The 17878-nt window shown below is 47.1% G+C and overlaps 4 protein-coding genes across 5 annotated transcripts; 2 read left to right on the top strand and 2 right to left on the bottom strand.

Annotated features, from left to right (window-relative positions):
* The first annotated feature begins 386 nt into the window (after positions 1-386).
* Positions 387-4134, top strand: LOC119339070 (linoleate 9S-lipoxygenase 6-like). Its single transcript, XM_037611247.1, has 9 exons — positions 387-877; positions 951-1234; positions 1345-1582; positions 1695-2039; positions 2126-2211; positions 2309-2398; positions 2487-2788; positions 2872-3135; positions 3229-4134. Exons 1-9 carry the CDS (start codon positions 715-717, stop codon positions 3989-3991), a joined length of 2535 nt encoding a protein of 844 aa, XP_037467144.1. The 5' UTR covers positions 387-714; the 3' UTR covers positions 3992-4134.
* Positions 4135-5905: 1771 nt separating this feature from the next.
* Positions 5906-10312, bottom strand: LOC119339081 (pyruvate kinase isozyme G, chloroplastic-like). Its single transcript, XM_037611255.1, has 12 exons — positions 10002-10312; positions 9087-9350; positions 8846-9011; positions 8270-8404; positions 8076-8186; positions 7904-7992; positions 7553-7615; positions 7226-7401; positions 6973-7075; positions 6658-6833; positions 6383-6491; positions 5906-6242 (listed from the first exon to the last, which is right to left on the bottom strand). Exons 1-12 carry the CDS (start codon positions 10188-10190, stop codon positions 6129-6131), a joined length of 1695 nt encoding a protein of 564 aa, XP_037467152.1. The 5' UTR covers positions 10191-10312; the 3' UTR covers positions 5906-6128.
* A 1247-nt stretch (positions 10313-11559) lies between these two features.
* LOC119339092 (NADH dehydrogenase [ubiquinone] 1 alpha subcomplex assembly factor 3-like) lies at positions 11560-14637 on the bottom strand. The gene is made up of 6 exons (XM_037611262.1): positions 14443-14637; positions 14273-14344; positions 12657-12773; positions 12466-12500; positions 12047-12147; positions 11560-11915 (listed from the first exon to the last, which is right to left on the bottom strand). Exons 1-6 carry the CDS (start codon positions 14550-14552, stop codon positions 11829-11831), a joined length of 522 nt encoding a protein of 173 aa, XP_037467159.1. The 5' UTR covers positions 14553-14637; the 3' UTR covers positions 11560-11828.
* LOC119339104 (tobamovirus multiplication protein 2B-like) lies at positions 14633-17424 on the top strand. Of its 2 annotated transcripts, none has more exons than XM_037611274.1 (5): positions 14633-14882; positions 15523-15588; positions 15668-15732; positions 15913-16072; positions 16939-17424. In XM_037611274.1, the coding sequence occupies exons 1-4, from the start codon at positions 14655-14657 to the stop codon at positions 16043-16045; spliced, it is 492 nt and encodes a 163-aa protein (XP_037467171.1). In that variant the 5' UTR covers positions 14633-14654; the 3' UTR covers positions 16046-16072; positions 16939-17424. The 2 variants fall into 2 exon arrangements, with proteins under 2 accessions (XP_037467171.1, XP_037467166.1); XM_037611269.1 differs by having other exon boundaries at positions 16942-17424.
* The last annotated feature ends 454 nt before the right edge of the window (positions 17425-17878 follow it).

Raw genomic sequence — 17878 nt, forward strand, 5'->3', positions numbered from 1 at the left:
CAAAAGTACCCTTTAGCTTTAATAAGGCCTAGTTAGTCATCGTTACATCGCCCGTATAATACACGTACTCTGATGTATACAATGCACCGTATTTTTTTAAATAAAATACACGACCAGTCTAACCAGCTCCAGCTATTCCAGGCCAGACCACCCCAGGCCTTTCTAGGACAGCAACCAAACGGCTTCCAAGAAATTCCCAGCTCCGCTCAAGGACAGGCAGAAAAGGCACGGGCACACGAACCAAACAGTCCTCGCTCGTTGTGTTTTTCACCCCGAGAGGCATAGCACTTGCCAATATCGACATGGCATTCGGCCGGGACCACGACCGGGGAGAATTTTCTGGGGTGATAAAAAGCTGTGGGAAGTGACAGAGCGCCCAGAAGTTACCACCACACCCCACAGAAATCCATGTCGATGTGTAGCAGCACAAGGCAGAGATCCTTTGCGGCTCAGAGGAAGCAGCATCAGGTGCAAGAGGTCAGGCCGAAGGCTGGCACACATTCCCCTCTCCCTTTCTGCTTTCCTCCTCCTCTCCAGTGGAAAGGAAACCAGAAAACGATGCCCTCCTAGAACACACTCCAAGGATCCCCACCGAGATGTATATAGTCTCGTGGCAGTAATCCATTGGTTGCGACAGGAATTCCGCCGGCGGATAATCAGTTAGCATCATCCTGTCCTGCTCTGCTCTGCTGGTCTAGCTAGCTAGCCCGGTCCATGCAAATGCCGTTCTGCCCCAAGCTGTGGGATCGGAGCCCGGTCCCGCCGGCGAACGCCATCGCCGTCAATGGCACGGTGGTCGTCGCCAACACCTTCGGCCTCTCCGCGCCCGGCAAGTCCACCACCCTGCGCCTCTTCAGCGGCACCCAAATCGACCACGGTGAGTGCACTGTCAACTAGGACTAGTACAGCAGTGTGGAACTCATGGATTAACACTGTTGTTATGCGTGCAGAGACGGGGAAGGGGAAGCTGAGCCCGGAGGCCCCGCTGAGGGGCGGCAAGAAGAGCAAGCACGGGAAGACGAGCACGACGACGTACCACGTCACGTTCCTGGTGGACGCCGACTTCGGCACGCCGGGGGCCGTGTCCGTCAGGAACGGGAACCGCGCCGACCAGTTCTTCCTCCGCCACGTGCGGCTGGAGCTCGCAGAGGACCGGAGCATCCACTTCGAGTGCAACTCCTGGGTGTACCCCTACAAGAAGACCGCCTCCGACCGCCTCTTCTTCATCAACTCGGTCAGAGCAGAGGCCATTCGTTTGTGTTTGTTTGGTATATCCTGTCCTGAGTGAACTCGTGCATGAAGGTTTCTTTCTTTATCTCTTTCTTTTGTGGTGACCATTGCCAGAGCTACCTGCCTTCCAAGACACCGGAGGCGCTGGTGCTGCTGCGGGACGAGGAGCTGCGGAGCCTGCGAGGGGACGGCAAGGGGGAGCGCAAGGACTGGGAGCGCATCTACGACTACGACCGCTACAACGACCTCGGCAACCCCGACAACCCGGAGCACGTCCGCCCGGTCGTCGGCGGCACCCGGACGCACCCCTACCCGCGCCGCTGCCGGACAGGCCGTGCCATCAGCAACACCGGTACTGCTAGACTTGCTGCCATTTCCAGCCGATTTCATTCCTCCTGAATAACAAACCTTGCATCTCATGGCTGGTTGTTCTAATAATTGATTAACGATTGGTTGATTCGAAGACGGCGTGACGGAGACGCGCAAGCACATGATCAACCTGGACTTCTACATCCCGCCGGACGAGCGGTTCAGCCCGGGGAAGCTGGCGGAGGTGCTCAAGCTGGGGGTGCAGGCGGTGACGCACTTCGTGATCCCGGAGGCGAGGACGCTGATCCACGGCAACGACTTCAAGTCCATGGAGCAGCTGAGGAAGGACCTGTACAGCAGGCCCGTGCAGCCGGCGGTGGACGGCGAGGTCATGGAGAAGCTCAAGTCCTCCGTGCCGTCCCACAAGACCTACAAGCAGGTGGCCAAGGCCGTCAAGGAGGAGCACCCCGCCAAGTTCCCCATCCCGCAAGTCATCCAGCGTGAGTTTTCCCTCTCCGTTCTCCCGCCCAATTCATCATGCATCATGTTTCATCTTGGGATGATGATCGATCGATCCATGGTGCAGAGGATCCTGAGGCGTGGAGGAGCGACGAGGAGTTCGCAAGGGAAATGCTTGCAGGGCTCAACCCTGTTGCCATCAAGAGATTACAAGTGAGTAGTAGTTCATCTCATAGTCCTGAATTTTCTTGACTGAAAACTTGTACCGCGTGCATTGACATTGAGTGGCTTTCAAATGTTCCATTCTCAGACGTTTCCGCCGGTCAGCAGTGGCGGGAAGAAGAGCTCGATAACCGCCGAGCACATCAAGAGCCAGCTTGGAGATGTCACCATTGAAATGGTTAGCAAAACTGATCCCTGTTCTCCTTTTTTTGTACGTTTCTCTGCTTGGTATGTGTGATAAACATACAATATCCCTGTAAATGCAGGCAATGCATCAGAAGAGGCTGTACATCCTGGACCACCATGACTACCTGATGCCGTACCTGAGGCGCATAAACACGCTGGGCGTGTGCATCTACGCGTCACGCACGCTGTTGTTCCTCAAGGCCGACGGGACCCTCAAGCCGGTCGTGATCGAGCTGAGCCTGCCCAGCGACGGCGAGGGCGACACCGAGCTGAGCCGGGTCTTCCTCCCGGCGAGCCACGGCACCGAGGGGCATCTGTGGCAGCTCTCCAAGGCCCACGTCTCCGTCAACGACTCGGGGTACCATCAGCTCATCAGCCACTGGTGAGGACGAAAACTTCCATTCTAGTCGTAATCAGCAGCATCTGAACAGAGCTCCACACACTGACACGGGTGGCCAAATGAAGGTTGTTCACGCACGCGGCGGTGGAGCCGTTCATCATCGCGACCAGGAGGCAGCTGAGCGCCATGCACCCCATCCACAAGCTCCTGGAGCCGCACTTCAAGGACACGATGCAGATCAACACGCTGGCAAGGAGCATACTGCTCAACGCCGGCGGCATCCTGGAGAGGACCATGTACCCGGGGAAGTACGCCGTGGAGATGTCCTCCGCCATCTACGGGGACTGGAGGTTCACCGAGCAGTCCCTGCCAAATGATCTCCTCAAGCGGTACCCAGACCATTTCCTTCCATTTCTCTATAACTTTTTAGGACAACAAAATGACAATCTAACGAGCTGTAATTGCCATTCTTGTATCTGAAGGGGGGTGGCCTCCAGCTCCAATGAGCCCGGCGGCCTGACCCTGCACATCGAGGACTACCCGTACGCCGTCGACGGCCTCGAGGTGTGGCACGCCATCGACGGGTGGGTGCGCAGCTACTGCGCCCACTTCTACCACGGCGACAAGGAGGTGGACGGCGACGCGGAGCTGCAGGCGTGGTGGCACGACGTCCGCACCGTCGGCCACGGCGACCGGCAGGGCGACCAGGCGTGCTGGCTGGCGCTGGACACCGTCGACCACCTCGCCCAGACGCTGTCGACGCTCATCTGGATCGCCTCCGCGCTGCACGCGGCCGTAAACTTCGGGCAGTACGCCTACGCGGGGTTCCCGCCGAACCGGCCCACCCGGTGCCGCCGGTTCGTGCCGCTGCCGGGGTCGCCGGAGATGACGCAGCTGGAGGCCGACCCGGAGAAGTTCTTCCTGGAGATGGTGCCCGACAGGTTCACCGCCACGCTGGGGCTGGCGCTCATCGAGGTGCTGTCCAACCACACCTCCGACGAGGTCTACCTCGGGCAGCGCGCCACGTCCACGTGGACGGACGACGGCCAGCTGCTGCGCCTGCTGGATCGGTTCCGGGAGGACCTCCGGCGGGTGGAGAAGCGGGTGGAGGAGAGGAACAAGGACCAGCGGCTCAAGAACCGGAGGGGGCCGGCCAAGGTGCCGTACACGCTCTTGTTCCCGGATGTGGCCGGCCAGGAGAAGGGGCTCACGGGGAAAGGGATACCCAACAGCGTCTCCATATGATCGATCCACGTGTATATTTATCTCCATTCGGTTTTTGAGTGTTCTTTTATAGTTTGGGGGTGATGCGGATTTCTTTGTTAGTTTGAGTGTTGTGTAAAATGGTGATCGGCTTGAGATTTAAAAAAAATGGTGCCTTCTGTTTGGAAACAGCTCTCACAAAACGGTCATTTCCCTTGTCAAAGAACTGTTGGACTCCTATTACCGTAGCACGTCATGTATATATTTTTCGATAAAGACATTTTTATTAACTTAAGATGCGACATCATACGGATAAAAATATACTCCTTTCAAAAAAATAAGTGTCTCAACTTCAGTATTCCCACCGTAACCTAATATAAAAGTGTTTAGATTACTAAAATAGTGTTCTAAACGTTTTTATATTAGTTTATAAAGGGAGTACAACTTTACACTAAAGCTAGTACGAAGTTAAAACACTTATTTTATGACAAAAAGAGTGCTGATTAACACACCATCTTTATATAGATAACACCACATGTCGCGACCGTGACAGGTGATGCTACCACGTGCGCCATGTCGTCATGCCCCATACTATCAACCTCCTTCATGCCCTTCATTGACGATGCAGCGGCCCGTCTCCTGTCAGGTCCTAGCTCACCCTCACTAACAAGCCTTTAGGATTATGCACAAAGCAAATATGAACTGAAATTCTAGAGGACCCAACGTTACAACAACAACAACAAAATCTTTAGTCTCAAGCATGAGTTGGTTACCATGAACTGTTGCTTGGTTAGTCATACTATCGCTATATCCCCGAGGCCTTTCCACACTTGAATGGTTATACAATCAGGATCCATTACCTTGCATCCTTTCATTCTTTTTAAAGCCTCCTTAACCTCAGACTCCTGCATTCGCCGAACAAAACAACTACTGGTATAGAACTCGCATTCTCCACATTGAACAGTTTGTCGAAGTACTCCCGCCATCTATGCTTAATGTCCTCGTCCTTCACCAGGAGTTGGTCTGCTCCGTCCTTGATGCATTTGACTTGGCCAACATCCCTCGTCTTCCTCTCTCGGATCTTGGCCATCTTATAGATGTCCCTTTCGTCTTCCTTCGTGCCTAACCGTCGGTAGAGGTCCTCATACCTGACCTCTTGCTTCACTGATAGCTCGCTTTGCAGCCTTCTTCGTCATGTTATACTTCTTCATATTGTCTGCACTCCTATCCAGGTATAGGCGTCTGAAACAATTTTTCTTTCGTTAATCATCTTCTGGACATCATTATTCCACCACCAGGTATACTTAGCTTTGCTACTTCTTTCCTTGGACACTCCAAACTCCTCCAAGGCCACCTTATGAATGCAAGTCGCCATCTTCATCCACACATTGTCCGCATCCCCTCCTTTCTCACAAGGTTCCCCCTTAATGACCCTCCCGTTGAACGCCTGAGCTACCTCCCCCTTAAGCTTCCACCCACATCATTGTAGAGACTTTGGCACGCTTATCCCACTTGACACGAATCCGAAAGCGAAAATCAGCAACCACCAGCTTATGCCGAGGGACTCTCCAGGTATACCCCTCTGAAAGACAAGGTTTCCAGCCAGCCCCTCAGACATGGAGTCAACCAAATGGTCCAATACTGAGTTGTCTCATGCCCTATAGGGCAACATGGTCTAACCCATTTTAATATTTGACTGCACAAGAACAAAAGGCATTTACACAACAAAATTATTTCAATTAGCATCATGATAGCCCGCCCAATGATAGATATCTGGTTCCAACAATGGGCATCTGTCTCGGTGAGAAGACAACTCCAAATGATGAACCTTAAACTGAATCCATGCAGCAAGAGAAAACAAAACACATATCACCACTAGTATCTTGATAGTCCAAATCTACCACTTTGTTGCCTTCTTTTCAACTGCTAACGCTGAAAATCGCAAGACATGCCCAATGTCAAATCACGCCAATAAGAATGAATATTGCATTAAAGATTTCAGTGTTTACAAGTAAATTCAGCATGAGCTACAGCTCCGACATAGCAATGTTCTCCATAAAAGAATTACTCGGATGTAGTCATAACAAGACACAGTAGAATAGTAACACGCTTGGATGCGCCATCAAAACTTTTCTTTCGTGATAAGGGGGGAGACCGGCGTGCTTCAGCATGTTCTGCATCAGCACTGGACTTTCCTCACTTGTATGTGGTGGGTAGATTCTTCTCTCCAGATCGACTGCGACCCGCTCTGAACGAGGGTGACATAGTCCCCTTCATTCATGTATTTCGCATCCTGTCAAAATGTCCAAGAAACCCATGATTGATCAGAAAGAAACTTGGTGACTTTGGGGAGCGAAACTTCACGACAAACCAGCATGTTTATACTATCGGAATGATGATAAAAGGTTGACTTTGTGAAGCACATGGACTTACCAGCAAGCTGGTAATTGCTCTTGAGAAAGTCTCTTCCGCGTCATCTGAGAACTCCATGAGAATAGGAACCACACCCTGATAGAGTGCCAGTCGTTGCTTCACTCGTACTCTGCAACAACAGTGCAATGACATCATCAATACTCCAGAGCATCTATTTCCCATTCTGATCATTTATTTGAGTGGACGCTAGGTATCACAGATCAATGCAAAACCCACTCCCATAGTAGATTTCACAAGAGGAAAGCACCATGGTTAAAAAGCACAAAAGAACATACTCATTAGTGAATGCATATATGGTGGACGAGGGACGGTAGTGGCTCAGAAGGACAGCCATGGAGCCCACACGTGTAAACACAATGATCGGTGTACGAAGGGTGTTCGCCATCATTGTAGCATGAGATCCAAACATTTTACTTAATTGGCTTTTGCAGAAGTCATCATTGAGCAGCGCCTACAAGAATAATCATGAGAAAACATGGGTTAAAACAAAAGGTATAAGATGGTTAGAGTCAAAGTAGTAAACATCAAATAGAGCAAAAGGGACCATATAATGGGTTGAAAGTGCAGCAACTGGAAAAAAGGGATCATACCTTTGGGCGTGCAACAAGACTGGGAGCTTTAGTTGGGTCGTACAGGCTGGATTCTGTTCTAAGTGCCACAGTGTGCATCACCTTCACTGCCTTCAATGGGTACCTAAACAAAGATGCACAGATGTAAGTCCAATGCAATGTTATAGACCAATGTAGATCTGCACCCTCTAGAAATGCTTCTGCGATTGCTTAACTGATACACATGATAACACAAATAAAATGGATTTAAAAGCTATGACAGGTTAAAACTTACTTCCCATGGGCAGTTTCACCAGATAGCATAATGGCATCAGCAGCCTCCCGAACAGCAATGGCTATATCAGAGACTTCAGCCCTTGTTGGAGTTGGATGATCTATCATGCTTTCTAACATATTTGTTGCAACAATTACTGGTTTCTGCATGCTTCGGCATGTTCTGATAATCTCCTCCTGTAAAGGTAAAATAGTTGCAGTTTAAATGCAACTGATGCTTGGTTGCATTTTAGGTATATTAAGAAAAAGTACAAAAGGATGAATTTTTTTATCCTCTAAGATTTATGTAGACATGCTCTGATAAATGCACTGGTTTTTTTAGTCTCACCTGTAGTAAAGGAACTTCCTCAATTGGAAGTTCAGCACCAAGATCTCCACGAGCCACCATTGCCTATGAACATTTCAAGAAGCTCAGTATTTAGCAGTAATAAATTAGTCCACTAAGGTTGCAAATTATATTTTTTTCGTTATCACAAACATAAGACCTGTATGCAGCATATGCAGGATAAATCTAGACTTAAATAGACCAATAGAATTCATACAATATAAGAATGATGTGTTTGAAGTTTCAATGAACATGATCCACTACTCACTCATGCCAGCTATCTAAGGAAATGTACATGTGGGAAGAAGTTGCTACTTGTTTTACATGAATGAACTGATACATTCAGGGCCTTACCCCATCTGAAGCAGCAATGATGGATTGGAGGTTTGGGATTGAATCAGCACTCTCAATTTTTGGAATAACATGTATATCCGCATTAGCACCTGGGTATTAAAAGAGCAAAGAAATATTGAGTAAGCTCCCAATATAGATATCCAGGACTTCCATAGATGATAGAGAACATTACTTTTCAGGTAAGCCTTGAGTTCATGAATAACTTTGGCATCCTTCACAAACGAAACAGCATAGAAATCAACACCATTTTCAACGCCAAACTTGATATCTTCCCAATCCTTCTCTGTTGGGGAAGAAGCATGTCATGTCAGGATTTTGTGCACAACTATGAGACAATTGAACATGTTAAGGAAGAAACCAATTAACCTGTTATAGATGGCAGAGTTGCGCTCTTTCCGCGCACATTAAGGTGGCGCCTTGATTTCAACTCCCCACCATCAACTACTACACACTTGACTGTGTCAGCTGTTTTCGACTTCACAGCAAGCGACATCATTCCTCCTGTTGACACAAACAATGCAATGAAGGATTAGTATCTCCAACATTCTGTATTGTTTACCTGCAAACAAGACAATTTGATTTTAAAGGACAGCCAAATAATCTGATAGAATGAAGAGTAAAACTCCCTCTGATTCCCAATATGACTAGTCTAAGACACGGCCACACTCTACAAAGTAACACATTGACCATAATTTTCTAAAAGAATATGTTGCTCCCTATGCCGATAATTATTTCTATATTGATGCTCAAAACCTAGAAAATGTTTGAGTGGCACAAAATTTAAAACTGCTAATATTATGAAATAGCGGGATTAGACTGCACAACAACATAGGTTTAACCAGGAACAGTTGTAGAGAAAATATGAGGGCATGCACTTGCTTTAAAGAGAATTTAATCATCGGCATGAAATTATTAGCTAAATGGTGACAGGCCAGTCCTCACCATCCACCAACAGTATGTCACCAGCTTCAACATCGCTTATGAAGTCATCATAATTCACACTGACAGTGTCTTCGGTGCTCACCCCTCTTTTAATCGTGAAATTGAACTCTTGACCTTCCGCGAGCATGATTGGCTCAGGAAGATCCCCACTTCGCACTTCCGGACCCTGCATCGCTGAACCTTAATCATCTTGCCGCATTTGACTACTGCATCTAATTTAATGAATTAAATCGTTACATACCTTTGTGTCCAGCATAATAGCAACAGTATTGCCATCAGTGTTCTGTGCGTTGTACTCCTTGACCAAATCAATCACTTTTTGGTGTGACTGGTGGTCACCATGGGACATATTCATACGCGCAACATTCATTCCAGTCTCTGCAAGCTTCCATATCATCTCACGAGTGTTGGTCGAGGGGCCTATGGTGCAGACTATCTTTGTCTTCCTCCGGGGAGTCGCATCCACTACTTGTGAGGTGGCGTCAGTACTGACATCATTATTGCTCTGCATGCAAACAAGATAAATCTGTCACTGAATGAACCACATGTTTCGAACAGCTAACTCTCTCATCGCGTTTAGGATATTGCAAAGCAAAAGTAGCCGGGAAACAAATGGGTTGTTAGCTAAACAGTCCATAAATTGCTCAAGAGCTGCCATAGAGGTTGAATTGCCTCGGAATCAGAAACCAAACATTTGGACTCCAATAATCATCAGCCAGCCATTTTCAAGTTCGGACTGCTTTTGTTGGTTTTTATTTGTTGTGGTAAGATCAGAGCAATATAAAGGAAGCTTGCAGTTCCCCGAATGCAATGTGGTAGAGATGAGCAGATCAAAAGGCCTATACGGGCGAGGCTACCGCAAGCTGGAATAGATCACGCGGGAGTCTCAAGCACTGCGCTCGGGATCAGACCATCGGTCACTAACGAAGTGCGCGGCAAGGACGACGCTATAAGCACAAACAAACAAACAAATCCCAGCAGGACAGGAAACGGCGAACCCAACCGCGGTGCTCGGGATCAAAATCGCCGAACACTGCAAGAGCGAACTCAGCCGCTGGCTCGAGCGGCCCGCATCGTACACCGAGAGCATGGAGCAGCACTAGGGAAGCAGGAAGCGCGCGCGCAGCAGGGACGGGGAGAGACAGCGGACGCTCACCAGAGCGGAGAGGGAGCCGTTGGTCCCGGCGACGGAGAGATCCGCCGCCACCTTCTCGGAGGCGGAGGTCCGCAGCACCCGCGCGGCGACCGCCCGCCTGGGCTGCGGGGGCGCCGGCACCGTCGCTGCCGGCTTGGCCACGCGCGCCGTCGCGGCGAACCCGCGCACCATCTCCGCCGCCGCCGCCATTGTTTGGAGGACGCCCCGCGGTTCGCGCTAGAGACGGGAATAGGGAGGAGCTGCTGGTCGTGGAGGAGGGAGGGAGAGGCCGCGGGCGACGCGAGGGTTAATGTTGGTTGGGAGGAGCTGCGAGGGGAGCACCGCCCATTCCCTCCGTGGGCCGGGCCTTTATACGCCGACTGGTGGTGGTGGGGGGCCGGAGGCCCCGGAGCCAGGTGCGCGCAGCGGCGCGGTCCATACGATGCGCCTCCGCTCCTCGTCGCCTCGGTTCCAACGCCCAAGAGAACCGGAGACTCGCGTGCGTGCCTGGCTGCCTGCCTGGCACGAGGGCAGCGAAATGGTGGACTGGTTGTTTCCAAGCGTCTATTTTGTACACGTACACGCTACATTGCACACAAGTCAAGTCAAGTGCACCCCACACGTGGTTATTTTTTCCTCGCTGATTTTATTGCTCGTCAGGAAACAGGGTTACAGTCAGCGGTGCCGCCACCGGCCCGACCAAAACAAAGCTAGCTCATGGGGCGAGGATAAATTCCTGTATCTCACAAGCTGGATGAGCTGAACGTTGGATCTGAACCATTAATGCATGAAGCTGTGGCTCATGAGCCCAACACTCAACTATGTGATCTTCCGATTACAGTTGAGTTGCAAGCGCAATAATACCGTCAACGCACGGCTATCACACACGAGTGTGCCGACTGGCCGGTGCACTCAGAACGGCCGCGTGCACGGAGAGGAATATGCCACGCGAGACGGATCCTGTTTGGGGGGATGGGCAGTTGGGGACTTCGCGGGCCGCGCGGAGACGGCAATGTGTCGGACAATGCAGACAAGAACAAACTGGCTGGAACGAATTTTCTCCAAAAGAAAACAAGGACAAGTTGGCTGGAGCTCGTCGCGCCTGCCCTGCGTGCGGAGCTAGGCTATGCGAGTAAACGTTCCCGTCGAGGCGATGTGGACGGAGAAAACGATGACAAAGATCCATCTCCCTTTCGTGCCTCCATCACTGCCGTGTGTGGCGCAGCTAGCGAGCTATATCTCGCTACTTTTGTTCAAACAAAAATGGGAAGCAGGATATATCTCAACCTCTCGAGTCCAGGCGTATGGCTCCCCGAGTTTCGGCGTGAGATCTGAACTGCCTGCCCAAGTTGGCAGGGTGCCTCTCACGCCTAGAGAACACGCACGGCAATTTTTCTCCTCCTAGTAATTTGCAAGCGCAATATCATTCTGCGCCACCACAATTTACTGTATCGTGTTAACCTTCCATAGCTATGGGAGATACTACAGGACAAGTATAAACATCAGTGCACACGCCGTTTGTTCGTCGGTTCATCGATTTGGCCTTATGGCAGATGAATCCCAGGGCCGACAAGACCAATAAATAAACCCTGCCTAGTACGGAAAACACCGTTCGGCTCGTGCTGATTATTCTGATGTACACAAGGTAGACTGCTTTTGTTTTTGTTTTCGCGGTCACAAGAGAACACACTTCACAACCAGGGTGATGCTTCCTAAGGGACAACAGAAAAAGGAGCGGGGAACAACACTTGCCACCGATCGTTACAGGTTTCGACCCCGAGGTACAAGAGAGGTCTCATGTCAGCTCCATGGACTTCAAGGAGAACGCAAACCAGTCTGCTGACGTGATTAAGAGTCGACTCCGAACGGAAGGACTGCGGCCGCCACTGCCCTCCCCTCTTCGTTCAGAATATTATAGGTCGAAGCCGCATTCCTCTGCCAAACAACTATGGGCCATTATGCACTTGCAGAGCCAACAGTTTGCACCACAGTATCAAAGTTTGTGTTTCGAATTGAGATTTTCGACATAGACGGTATGTTGTACATGGAGGGGGGGAATGCGTTACCGAATCGATGGCCTCCAGTTTCATCCCAGTTGACCGAATGAACTTGCGCAGCTCAGGACTGACTGGCTGGACGTATTTCCCGCAACCAAGAATCAGAATCTCTGGAGAAACACAGTATATTGGATGTTAATAACCAAGTAACGCTAATTTGGTTCAGAAATACGAACAACATAACTGCCCACCCCTGGGCCCTGAGGAAATATTGTTAATTTTTAACAATGAACTTGGATAAACTACTAGAGCAACATATTGAACCACAACGCGGAAGTAAAAAAACAAACCACAATATCTTGAACGCGTAAACAATGTTCATTTTTACTAAACATGAAATGGCCACCCTTGGGAACCATGCTCATCTGACACGATAAAATTATGATAAGAAAATGCCATGTAGAACTGTAGGGTACTGGCCAAGATACCTGGGATTGGGTGCACAATTTTGAAGATTGATAAACTGCATTATTGAAGGAATATAAGTTGTCAGTAAATAACAAACAAACAGGAATAGATTCAACAGCGCTACTGCAAACAAATGGTATCACATGGCCTAATAGAGTCATTGCTCAAGACATATATACGGCAGATAGTATATTACTGTGCAAGCCTTTACCTTTCAGCAGTTATATCCGCAAATGTTTTGGGTGTCCAGGTCAGTATCTTGTTTTCTACTATCAGCAAGCTCCCTTCATACTTTACATTGTTAATCTTGAATCCAGTGTCATCGTAACTGCAGAGTATTTCAGTCATCTGATCAAATACACAAGTTCCACGGAACTAAATGAGATAGTAGAATGACATTTTCTTCAGAACTACTCACAACTGAAAGCATAACAAGAGAAATCTAAGCCCCAAGTCATGGCAAATTCAAGTGTGTCCCAAATCACTATTTTTGACAATTTTGGTTACTCTTGCCAATTGTATATAAGCGAGACTGAGATGATGATTCTCAGGAAAGGAACCAAAGTTAGCAAACTAAAGGGGAATGTTAAAAAAATCCACTATATGTTGTCCTATCCACCCCTCATGACAGTAGAGCAAAGTGATTGTCATAAGAGAAAGTGAGAAACCGATGCACCTCTCCCAGCTTTATATTGAATCTAAGAACAAGATCAGTACAAGGCTAAGTCATACTATGCAGCTTAACAAGGAAAACAGGTACAATAAAACAACCGTGTGACAGCCTTACGCATCAGAAGATTAAAATAATGGTTCCCAAAACAAGACATGTAAATAACTCTGAGGTTTTGAATGCCCAAACCACTAGATGTTTTTCATGCATAGCGGCTTCCAGCTACCACGGCAATTCTGTTTGTTTTCCTTATCATTCAACCTGCCCCCAACACCGCCAGGATAAGAACTAAGAAACCACTTTTACGCCTAGCTAATTTCCTTTTGGCTTTCTAAATAATAGGCTAGTGGTCTTCCTAAAACCAATATAATCTGAGAGGCAAAAATGACAGTTCGCAGCCTAAAAAAAGTCGCTCAAACATGTTGTGTTCCCCTTCATTCAGCAAAAAAGGGGATTGATTCACTTTTGTTGAAGTTACTTGTCAATCCTCAGAAATTATTCATAGCACTACATGAGTACAGCATCATTTTCAGATTCCTAGCAACTAAAGGGAAAAAAAGGGAAAAATGGCAGCTGCATCCCTTTACTTGCAAGCAATAATATGAGTTAACCATCCTATATCAAGATGACCACTTCTAATCAAAACCTCTTCAATCTCACTCCATCTGCTAGAAAATGTCATTGAAATTCGTGATATGAATTATCAACGTATGTATCTAAAGCATTCGTCTGGTTTAATCCTACAAACAACTAGGATTAGTAGGTAGAACAAGAGTATCTACAGGCTACAGCACTCTCCTGTGGGCAGTATCTGGTTTTAAGAGAAGAACATCAGTTTGTAACCAAACTTCCGGGCACTAATCAACCACAGGACCCTTCAGATAATTTTGTAAGTAATTAAACTTCCAGATACTGACCGATTTGAGTGATATGTTGTAACCTGTTATTTTGGGAAGAGAGTACATTGATTAATCTACCACTACCAGGATGATTCTTCGAGCATACATCAAACATTGAGCTTAAAACACAACCATGGTCAATCTCATTCCACAATTTTACATATTTACGGATATATTTTGAAGAAGGCAATCTTGCTATCGCACAGCAAAAGCTGAAAACAATTGAAATGGAACTGGGAGGATGTAAAGAGAGGTTACGTTTGGAAGCGGAGCTGGTCTTCGGGGACGTTGTCGATGAGGTTGATCTGGTCGTAGAGCGAGAAGGTCCTCCTGATCAAGCCAAATCCACGTCCCGGTCAAATCAAATCAGCACGCATCATCCACCAGCATCCCCTACGAAGGAGAGAAGGGGGGAAGCCGATGCGTACCTGAGAGACGGGAGGTGCCTGAGCCTGGGAGCGTTGGAGTTGGAGATGGAATCGCTCCGCAGCGACCTCACCAGCGTCGCCAGCGCCTTTTGTCCCCGCGCCGCCGCCATGTCCTCCTCCTCTTCCTCGCCGCCGGTCGGTGGGGGCGCGTCGTGTTCAAGGGGAGTCGGGAGTTTTGCACCCACCAGCTCTGAAAATGTTTCGAGTTACGAATGGCTCCTTACATGGACAGCCCACGTGGCCCATGTTGCAGTTGGCTGGGCTGGGCCTCGAATTATTCCGAGGCTGCGGTGTGCGGCGGCGACGACGACGACCAGGAGATGGCTGCGGTGGCGGGCGGCGGCGGAGGAGCGAAGGCGACGGTGGCGGAGCAGATAGGGCAGGCGGTGCAGTCCACCTCCAACCTTCTCCAGCTCATGGAGCAGTCCTCCCCTGCCCAGGTCCACCTCCCCCTCTCTTCCTCTCGTCCTTGTCTGTTTCAACTGGCTGCGAGCTCAATTTGTCAAATCTGGGGAATTTTGACAGGAAGTAGGTGCTGATTCATGCAGAATGTTTATTCAGGTGCCCCCAAGGGTGTGAATCTTGTGATAGATGTGGTAGTTCCTCCTTGCAATTAGGTTTTGAATAGATTTTCACGCCATTATTATTGCTTGCTAGTTAATCTGTTGCATCTTATAAATTTATAATCTACTGTATAATATATTGGGTCAATACCGCATTGAACATTTTATGGACATTTATGATTTATATCAAGTATTGAGAGCTTTGATTGGCATTGAGAAAGTTGCAAAAGTACTGCTCTGGAGTGTTCAGATGCAGCATGGTATTACAGTTCTAGATTATTTGTGTGCTTTCATTCTTGTCCAGACCTCGTGGAGCTTAACCAGTCAGAATGCTAGTGGAAGTCACCCTGATTGCGACAATGTTCTGTCCCCAAAAATATCGAAGTTACAAGCCTACAATTACAAAATATGCTAGTTCACTGAATTCAGGAGTTTCAATATAATTTTGACTATGGGGTCTGTGTCCAGAATAAATATTTTGTGCCATTGTGCTAACACAGGGTCCTTTTTGTCACAGGTCCACTTGGCTAAACTCCCTAAGAATCTCTTGGCGAAAGCATCTCTTACAAAGAACACAGAGCAAGTAAAATGTCATTTTGCATGGATGTGAAATTATATCCCTGTAATGTAGCTATTGACATTTGTATCCTGTCATATTCTAGGTGCTACAACAACTACCTAATGTAATTTCTTCCTTGGATGCTTTTATGGATAGTAGTTTGCAAAGGTGACTTTCCCAACTTCATGTCATTTACACAGTCATCTTGCTAATAATATTCTAAAGCAGTTGTAGCTTTTCCAAAGAGCTTCTTTAACCATAATTTATTCTCTACATATTTCTACCACATGGTTGAAGGTACTTTTCCTCTTTGTCACCTGTGGTAACATCATTTTTTAAACTATGCAGCGCATCTCAAATTAAGACTGTCACACAACTCTTGTCAAACATGGAGAGCACCCAGCTCAAATCTATTTTGCCTGCCTCTCGATTACAGAAAGATCAAAAGAATACTGAGCCTGGAGAACTCAGGGTTGACTGATGTGTTCACTGTGGCTTATGCAAAAAGGTAGTTTAGTTTTTCTTCTTTGGGCCACCTCTTATTCCTGTTTGTTTGGTGCATAAATGCATTGATTTTTGTTAACAAATTATCTCCAATTGAACTAATCTTTGCTAGCGTTTATTTAAAAATTCAGCGTGATTGGAAGCAAACTAAAAACTAGCTTTGGGTTGTTCATGAAAGTTGCTTGGTCAATCATCACTTCGTCACTACATTTGACATGTTTCAGTGATGACTAAAACTCAGAATTTCTACCCCCTCCGATCCATATTAATTGTCGCTGATTTAGTCAATTTGATTAAATCAGCGACAATTAATATGGATCGGAGGAAGTAGTTCATTCAGTTGGCCTACCATGATCACTTTAAATTGCATATTGTTATATTGGATGTGAACCATCTATTTCTTTACTGTGCTAGGCAGTAGGCACAACGTCATGCCTGAAATTGTGTCTGAGAATCATTTGGGGTTAATGCTAACTGCAAAATGTGGAACTAGTAAAGATCTCAGGATTTACTTGTTTGCTCCCCATGTTTGCCCTACCAAAAATGTGGTTAGCCAATATTTTGGTTGAGGTTTTGCATGCCCGTGAGTTGCCCAAAATTGGCTAGAAAAATGAACTAGAGTTGCGAAAGAGCATTGGCATGCCAAAAAGTTGGCAGTCATCCAAACAAGGACCAATGTTTTGGCCATGACCGAAAATTCGGTAGGGTAGACATTGGTGGCAATTCGAACATACCCTTAAATCTGCACAAAAAATGAACTCATTTTTCTTTTGCAAACTTTTTCTTGTTGGACCTTTGTATCTCTGTTTCTTTCAAACGGAGGGATTGCTTCATCTAAACAAACTGGTTCATTTTTTTTGTATTCCATAGCAGATCTTGGCATCTCACCAAAGCCTAGGCTCAGCTGACTTCTGCTGGAGAACAAGGTAGTAACTGAAGAATTGTAGTTGGCAAGACTCAGGTGGCGGGTGGCGCTGGAATGTGCAAAGGGCCCTGCTGTAGAACTGTGAAACCATTATCTATGTGCACTGTGATTTGGAGGCTCGAGGCAACGGACCTGCTGTCACTATCATAATGCTTACTGCAAATTCTGTTGATTGGCTTCAGTGCTAATTAAGAAACATTAGTGTTGCCCCCTTTTCATTTAAATGTAAAAGAGGATACGATGACATCTGATATTGCCAATGCAGGTACGTGTGTAACGCCAATGTCCAATGCCTAATGCAATTTAGTTCTTCAGTTAGGCCTCCTTCGGTTCATAGGATAGGAATATCATAGGAATAGGAAAACCATAGGAAATGAGATGGCATGTATCTCAATTTATATAGACAAATAGATGTCACTTGATTCATAGGATAGGAAATTTTCCATTGGTTTAGCCTCATTTTTTTTTCATTTTTTGAGAATATTTTTTTTTCTTTGAAATGTGAAGCATTGGTTCCTATCCTACATAAGAATAGGAATCCATTCACAAAAATCAAAGGGATCCAAAGAAAAATTTCCTACACAATTCCTATCATTTAGAATTCCTCAAAATTTCTCTAAACCAAAGGAGGCCTCAACAGTGGACAGTTTAGGTAATTCGACAAAATTTGATGGGGAAAACCAGTTTGTGCAAATAAAGTTAAGTTAGGTTGATGACTAAATTCAGCCATTTTTATTTTTTTAATCATGAACATGCTCTTGCGTGCTTACCATTTTATAGTCCTTGAATGACATCGACGATGTATGTCAGACAGGTGCGTGACTTGCCTATGAGATCTTACATTGTATGATGCGCTCTAAAAGGTATAATATATATATATATATG

Source organism: Triticum dicoccoides, chromosome 1B (genome assembly GCF_002162155.2).
Source record: "Triticum dicoccoides isolate Atlit2015 ecotype Zavitan chromosome 1B, WEW_v2.0, whole genome shotgun sequence".
NCBI classification, from domain to species: Eukaryota; Viridiplantae; Streptophyta; class Magnoliopsida; order Poales; family Poaceae; genus Triticum; species Triticum dicoccoides.

Coding starts and splice junctions, on each gene's coding strand:
- LOC119339081 (XM_037611255.1), bottom strand. CDS start 10,190: ATGGCGGCGGCGGCGGAGATGGTGCGCGGGTTCGCCGCGACGGCGCGC. Junction 9,351..10,001: donor ACGGCTCCCTCTCCGCTCTG/GTGAGCGTCCGC, acceptor GTTTGCATGCAG/AGCAATAATGATGTCAGTAC. Junction 7,402..7,552: donor AGGAAGTTCCTTTACTACAG/GTGAGACTAAAA, acceptor TTACCTTTACAG/GAGGAGATTATCAGAACATG.
- LOC119339104 (XM_037611274.1), top strand. CDS start 14,655: ATGGCTCCTTACATGGACAGCCCACGTGGCCCATGTTGCAGTTGGCTG. Junction 14,883..15,522: donor AGCAGTCCTCCCCTGCCCAG/GTCCACCTCCCC, acceptor TTTTTGTCACAG/GTCCACTTGGCTAAACTCCC. Junction 15,733..15,912: donor ATGGATAGTAGTTTGCAAAG/GTGACTTTCCCA, acceptor TAAACTATGCAG/CGCATCTCAAATTAAGACTG.
- LOC119339092 (XM_037611262.1), bottom strand. CDS start 14,552: ATGGCGGCGGCGCGGGGACAAAAGGCGCTGGCGACGCTGGTGAGGTCG. Junction 12,774..14,272: donor GACCAGCTCCGCTTCCAAAC/GTAACCTCTCTT, acceptor AATACTCTGCAG/TTACGATGACACTGGATTCA. Junction 12,148..12,465: donor AATTGTGCACCCAATCCCAG/GTATCTTGGCCA, acceptor GTGTTTCTCCAG/AGATTCTGATTCTTGGTTGC.
- LOC119339070 (XM_037611247.1), top strand. CDS start 715: ATGCAAATGCCGTTCTGCCCCAAGCTGTGGGATCGGAGCCCGGTCCCG. Junction 878..950: donor CGGCACCCAAATCGACCACG/GTGAGTGCACTG, acceptor TTATGCGTGCAG/AGACGGGGAAGGGGAAGCTG. Junction 1,583..1,694: donor CCGTGCCATCAGCAACACCG/GTACTGCTAGAC, acceptor GTTGATTCGAAG/ACGGCGTGACGGAGACGCGC.